General features: G+C 42.4%; 2 protein-coding genes across 2 annotated transcripts in view; both read right to left on the bottom strand.

The window, feature by feature from the left end:
• cgnb (cingulin b) overlaps positions 1 to 3,523 on the bottom strand; it is a gene marked incomplete in the record, with an annotated part of 25,652 nt that extends 22,129 nt beyond the window's left edge. The window contains 1 exon segment of the mRNA XM_014009219.1: positions 3,220 to 3,523. Within this exon segment, the coding sequence (XP_013864673.1) occupies positions 3,220 to 3,522 (303 nt within the window).
• A 2,323-nt stretch (positions 3,524 to 5,846) lies between these two features.
• The window catches only part of pygo2 (pygopus homolog 2 (Drosophila)), a gene marked incomplete at its 5' end in the record, with an annotated part of 4,478 nt that continues 2,994 nt past the window's right edge, over positions 5,847 to 7,330 (bottom strand). The window contains 1 exon segment of the mRNA XM_014009217.1: positions 5,847 to 7,330. This exon segment is cut by the window's right edge and continues 10 nt beyond it. Coding sequence (XP_013864671.1) covers positions 6,035 to 7,330 — 1,296 coding nt within the window.

Genomic DNA, 7,330 nt, shown 5'->3' with positions numbered 1-7,330 from the left:
ATTATTAATAGTTTTTGTGATTTCTACATCATCAATCCTTTTTTTCTGCTCTGTTGTCAACATGGACAGTAATGGGAAATCCAGACTCTTGACCATTTTGCGTTAGTTAGCTTCACCAGCCGATCACATGGTCACCTGGTTTCTGCACACTCCAGCTCTATAGAACCTCCTTGAAGATACCTGATATTTTAAGTGTGTTGAATTCTCAAGTTATCCTTTATTTATAATAATTTACTTCTAAAAGTACCAAGCTTTTAAATATTATTTTAAAAAACAGAATTTATTGCTTTGTTTTCAAGCTTCATAAAAAGGTTTTTAACAGCTTTTCTCTGGATTTTTTTAATGGCACAAACTGCTGTTGTGGTGAGGTTTAAGGATGAAGAACTATTTCTGACGACTGTTCACATTAAAGTCTGGCTCATTCACAAGAATAAATAACACGAGTGGTTAAAAGCTTTTACACAAAAGGGATTTGGGCATCCAACCAAAAGAAAAACTATAAACGTCTCGTCTGGGACAATTAAGTATTTTTAACTTGGCTGACTATTTGATCATCACCAACCTCTGATTTTACAGACTTTTTCTTTCACAAACTCTACCATATAAAGAGTCTAAGCCACGCATGTCTAATTTGCTTTGTAATGAACCTGAGAGGGGGGATTACTCCACCCATTGTCCCGGTTCTGTGGAGCATTGGACACCAAGGACTGAGTCAGGTCTGGGATGCCCCTCTTCCTGCTGGTATCGGTCCTCAGAGCCGGACCAACGAGCCGTGGACTGTTGACTCTGAGCTGGACAGACACACAGCCTCGCCTACTCGAGCATGAGATGCGAGAATGTGCACATTACACACCTGCGGTGTACTCGATCATTTGTCCTCACCTTCAGCAGTCAGAGCTGTGACTCTGTTGGGAATTAAAATATAACCATTTGCTTCACCGCTAGTTATAGTGTAACAGACCCAAGGTCAGAGGATCAAAGTCAGGCCATGGTCTTGGTCAAAAACATTTTTAGGATTCCAGACATTCTTTGTCAGCATCACACGTGATAGGAGTTTGGATAAAACAGATTAAGAGGAAATGGAGGGAAAATGAGACACTGAACCCAGTCCAACTCTGAGATGTTCCTTTGGTAAATACAGATTTTAAACATTGACTCGGCTGTTATTGGGACTAGCTGTTCACGGCTCAGTGACACCTCGTTTGACTTTCACGCCGTTTCTCTCACTTGTTACAAGGACGGGCTGAGTCAACAAAGACTGGAATGTCACCGAACTGGCCAATCAGCCATCACTTGTCCTCGTTCTCCTCGACAGACCGGCTCGTCTCAGTCGCAGTGTCCATAAATGTATTCACCCCCCCTGGATGTTTTACGCTTTTACTGTTGTCATAAATCAATCATGGGCAATATAACTTGGCCTTCTGTTCAAAACAAAAACAAAACAAAAAAATCTTCAATGTCAAAGTGAAAGCAAATTTCTAGAGTAATACCAATAAAATAAAAATATGTATTGTAAAATAAGTGATTGTATAAATATTCACCTCTTTTAAAAGTGACTGTCCTAATTTAACAAGTCAGGGTGGATCCARAAGGATTTCCAAGCCCATCAATATCCCAGGAGCTCCGTTAAAGYCGTCATGACGAAATGGAAGGAATACGGCAACATGTGGAAATCTACGTAGAGCAGCCCACCTTYACAATCAGAGGGACTGGAGAAGGAGACCACCCTGACACCTGTGACCAGGTCAACTAATATCTAAACGATCAACTCCAGATATTTAATCAGAGCTGAGTATAGTACCCAAGGTTGTACTCAAGTAMGAGTAYCACTAATWCAGCATRTTTTAAAAGTAAGAATTAGCCACCCAAGGAATTACTCAAGAGTAAAAAAGTATTTTGTACAAAGGTTACTTGAGTAAAACGATGTCGTCGGGATGACAACAAATAAAAAGGTATGTCCAAACTCTGGTGTTTTTCAAGACTAAAATGATGAAAATTAATACAATTACATAACGTAATTGCAAAATAAATTCAGAAGAAACAGTTTTCCAAGTCTCATTATGAAACTCCAGGAAACCTGGTTCGCTTAAATTGCTATGTGGCAATTCTGATTTTAGCTGACTCCAAAAGTCAATCAGTTGTAGATGCTCATCCACAAATTACTTTCTGAAGGTTTTATTAAAACCCAACATCACTGATTCTGAATTTGCTAACACTACAAACACACACCTGAACTAAAACTTTATTGCTCATCATTTCAATAAAAACTGGTTAAAGCTCTAAAAACATACAAAAAAATCAATGTTTATGCATATTAGCAATTATAGTTGTATTTGTTTATATAACTAAACATCCTACAAATTTTACTGAAGTGAACAAAGACTGTGCTGTTTGACAGAAYGAATCGCATGAATTATTAGTAAATGTATAAAAAGGGATCATTTTTATTTGGTCAAAAATAGCATGTTTGGTAAGAAAGGCGAATGTAATATGCTTCAAAATAAGCTTTAAATGTACAATATTTATGTCTAGAGCAATTACTTCTTTTATTTTTACCCAAAAACAGACAGGGAAGTGGTAGAAATCATCAGAAACTTACAATCCTGATAATTAATTTGAGGTCATTTACCTTCTCCCTACCAAAAAGTCAACTTAATGAAAGTTGTTTATTTGGTTTTGAGCTCGTCACGTGAAGTTGACATAATTCCACCTGAGCCTAAACAAATAGGCTGCGGGTAACCACAACAAAAACCCGGCAAGACCTGGCATAAATTAACCACGAGTAAATAATTAAAACGTGAAGAAAAAAAAAAAGATGGATACGTGGAGTTAATCGTGGAGCACCTGCGTTAATTACGTCACACCCACCTGTCCGGTCAGTCGGTATCGGTGCGCGTCGAAACCTCGGATTTGTTTACAGCAGTCAACATTTATCCAAACACCTGAAGCGTGCGCGCGCACACACGCGTTCACCTGCCACATGAACACCGTGTATCCTCTTAGATCCGATTATAGAGCAGCGCGCGCGCGCGCAGAGAAACAAGGCTACATTTAAACCCGTTAAAGACCCAGAAAAGCGGCCATTAGAAGGTCCCACCACGAAGCCACAGGTGTTTACACCACTGCGTATCTGCGAAATGTCCTCTCAGCTAAAACCAGGCGCTCTGCATCACTCACTCATTTCTCCCCTCACTTTAATGGACGAAGTAGTTACTGCACCTGCCGAAGACGGTCCAGATTCAGCTGCTCCTCACTCACTTGTTCGGCATTTCTCGGTCCGTAAAGCGGCAGAAAGTCCGGACATGTTGAGAGGATGAGGACATGAGATCCAATGAGCTGATGGGGGGCGAGGAGAAAATTCACCCCCCCCCCATTTCTCGCTACCGGTGGAACCTGTTGCCAACACGTCGGACAGGCGTCGCCCCGCCTCAGCGACGGGAGAAGCCCTCCGGAGGAGGCGGGGCTTAAGCACAATACAGCCACTGTGTTCAGCKGTGTTATCAGAAGGGAAACATTTTGCATGGCAGCATCATCTATTTCAGCATAATGCAGGTGGAGAAAGAATGAGAAAACAGTCAACTTTAGGGGGATTGTATTAAAAATTCAAAGAGAAAACCCATTTTTGTGCACATTATTTTGTTACCCATAGGTTGTTTGGTGTGCATTTCTACATCAAATTAAGTAGAGTTGAAAAAAATGTACTTTTAATAAAATATAGAAAATTTTAATGACTTAAGTTTTATATAAACACATGAAATACTAGTTTGCAAAATTCTGAAATTTATTTTTATCAGTAATTTTACATTTTAAAAATAAATGAATACCTTTAACTTAAACTTTCAATAAACATTTCAATTTACCCAAAATATCTTTTTAGGAGACTTAAAACTCATTTTAAATACTTTGTTTCTATATTTACATTAAAATGTATCATTTTACAATCATATTTGTTAAAACCATTATGATTTATTAAATTAAAAGGTTGTCAATGAACTGATTAAAAAAAAAAGACTAGAATTTGTTAGAATTATGAGAAAAAAAACTGTGAACCATTGGGTTTTCCAACCCTCGTTTTAATACAACAATTAGCAAACAAATAAAAAAATATATATATTGTGATAAAAACAGACTTGGACAAGAGAACATAAAAACTGTATTTACTTCAGAGTTTAGTACCTTTTCCTTTCTCTACCTGGTGTGGGACTCGCTGGTTCCACCAGGAGGCACCAGAGCAGAGCAAGAACACAGCACAAATACCAGTACAAAACCAAACAGAACGACTGAGGAAAAAAAGGCAACTTGGACATTGAATAAAGAAAAAAATAAGAACAAAGGAGAAGAAGAATAGTTAAAAACACCTTATACCGTAAGAGAAACGTAAAAAAAACTGTATTTCCCCCCTCTAATCTTTAGTTATTTGGTCTACTTCAAGGTCTCCTGCTGTGCAGAAACTTGAAAATAAACAGATCAAACAGTTACTGCATCAGGTCACATGCATATCCCTCCACTATTTTCGTTTTTTAAAGGACTATGCACATCTGATATGATGTCACTACTCGCTATGCCAACACCATCCAAAAGCACTGTTTGTACAATTCATGTTTACTGCAGGTAAAAAAAAAAGAAAAAAAAGTTAAAAGTTTGACTCAAATGTACTGTATAAAAACCAAAACACCATGTAAACAACCAAGACACAAATTCAACTCATCTTTTTGTTCACCGATTAACTCTGCGACATGTTCACAAGTGATGGGAATTCTAGACAAATGTTTTGTCCTTTGATATTTACATTTTTTTATTATTATTATTTTTTGGTGGTGAGACTGTGAAATGTAGATGAAATCGAAATCTCCTTTGGATTCATCAGAGCTGGACACAAAATGATACAATAAGTAGAGTTAAAGCGCGTAAGCATATGTGGAGGTGCACGAACCGTAAAATCTCACAACAATACACCTAATACTGACAGTTTTATACTGCAATACATTGATAGAGTATCCAATTTTTTTTCTTCGCTTGCAGTAAAAGGCCAACAACGTGATAGGGCAGTGGTGGATTGAAGCATTTTGGTATTAAAAGAAAAAAGAATAACTGAATTGATGTGGGAGACCATTTCAAATATTCTGATTTTATTTTATTTTTTTCAATTTCTTATCAGTATAAAGTTGATTTATAAGGTTTCCCCACCTGATCGGAATTCATGTTGGACATATTGTGTGATTTAAGTGTGGAGAGTCGATAAGTCAGTGCGGGAGCTTCTGTGCCAGTCAGTCGCAAACTGTTTGAGGTAGTGTGTTGGTGTCAGTGCTTTGCTGGTTGGCAGGTGGATATCTGGAGGACTGTGTAGATAACATTCATCATAATTTGACTCCAATGAGGGATAAGGGGGAGAACTATAATTTGCCTAGAGTCACCCAAAGTGCTATGTAATAAGCATGAGAGTCTGTAGCTGCGTTTCCATTGCAAATGTGCGCAAAACTTTGTCGATATTCTGTTAATGTCAAAAAACAGTTTCGCAACTGCGGTGTTTCAATTAAGTAAGAAATGCTGTTAAAGTCACGCGTGAATACGTTTGTTCTCGCGATAAGTCATTACAAACATGGCGGCAATGGATGTAAACACATAGCATATTGCTACCGCGACACTAGCGCACAGCATCAGAGGAGACGTCAGCGTCTTTTTCACCAGTAGAAACAGCCGGTTGTGGTCACGTGACTCCCGTGATGTGAAAAAAGTGTTTCCATTGCAGTTTTGTGAAAAACACCAATTTCGATATGGCCGAAATACCACTTCATCTTAGCGCAAAAACATTTCGTCGAARAACGTAATTTTTTTCGAAATCGACGTGTTTCCATTGAGCAAATTTATTTTCGAAATTCTAATTTGCGCATTTTCATGGTCAATGGAAACGCAGCTAATGAGTGTGTCGCTTTGTGTAGTGAACAAGTAAAAGGCTGGCCAGGACTACGTTGGGCAGGGAGCTGACATGGCACACAGGTCGTTCACCTCGATTGCGCTCCTTCTCCTCCACTCCTCAACTCTCATTAGCTGCCACCAGCTGGCCTAGTCCCTGGCGCACAAACACAGCCTGGATGTCCTTGGTCTTGATGCATAAGTCACAAGCCCAAACGGCGGCGCTCTCTCGAGTCAGCAGCCCGTAGGCCGGTTCCGTAAGGCCCGTGCAGTCACGGTGGAACCAGCGCTGGCAGGAGGCTTCACAAAGGATGGCGTCCTGGTCGTCGTGCACTTCGGCCATACAGAGGCCGCAGGGAAAGACCATCCCAGGACCGCCGAGTTTTCCGGGACCAGAACCGGGCCCAGTTGTAGGGGCGGCGGGGCCGGGAGGCAGGGGAGACTGAGTGTTCGGCGTGGAGGTGGAGTTAGACGGGGGGTTGGGGTTGCTTCCAGGAGTGTTGCCTCCGCTGTTGTTGTTGATGTTGTTCGGACATGAATTGGAGGCGGCGTTTGACAGGGGACCGGCAGAACCGGGAGTGTTGTTCTGTTGGTTGTAGGAGGTGGAGCCGGGGGTGGAGTTGGGTGGAGTTGATTGTTGCTGCTGGTTTGAACTGTTAGAGTTGGGGGTGTTTGCGTTGCTGGGGGGCTGCAGCTGACTGGACTGTGGATGCTGGGGCTGACCTGATCCATTCAGGGGACCGGTAGGAGAAGAGTTGGGGTTAGGCTGTGGTGGTGCGGATGGGGGCTGACCTGGTGTATTGGTACTGGGCTGCTGGACATCAATATGGCCAGGGAAGCCTCCCCCAGGCTGTGGTGGCCCTGAGTTAGGAGGAGGGCCAGGTGTATTGTTATTATTGGGGGGGCCATTGGGATTTAGATTAAGCTGCTGCTGCTGTTGTTGCTGTTGTGGCGGTCCAGGAGGGCCCCCTCCTCCCCCAAAACCTTTTCCATCCTCGCTGCCCGGCCCTGGTGGACTAGGGCCAGGATAGGGGCCATCCTGTGAGGGAGGGAACTGTCCTTGAGGAGGCATACCTGGCATCCCCCCTCCAACCATGTTGCTACCAGGCCCACCACCCATGCCTCCCATCATGTTCATCCCAGGACCCATGCCTCCTCCCATTGGAGGCAAGGGCCCTCGTGGGCCCCCACCCCCAGGTAACGGAGGGCTATTGAATGGGTGCCCACCCTGTCCGTGCTGTTGCGGCGGAGGCATGCCAAAACGAGGGTGAGGTGGCCCTCCTCCTCCAGGACCGCCCATAACTCCCGAAGACAACATGGAATTGAATCCTGGCCCAGGATGCATGGGTGGACTGAAGTTTGGTGGCATATTGAACTGAGAGGGGCCACCGGGAGGAAATCCACCCCCTCCCCCACC

This window comes from Austrofundulus limnaeus, unplaced genomic scaffold (genome assembly GCF_001266775.1).
Source record: "Austrofundulus limnaeus strain Quisiro unplaced genomic scaffold, Austrofundulus_limnaeus-1.0 Scaffold56, whole genome shotgun sequence".
Classification (NCBI taxonomy): Eukaryota; Metazoa; Chordata; class Actinopteri; order Cyprinodontiformes; family Rivulidae; genus Austrofundulus; species Austrofundulus limnaeus.
Note: the sequence above shows the minus strand (reverse complement) of the source record. Positions and strands in the feature narration are given on the sequence as shown.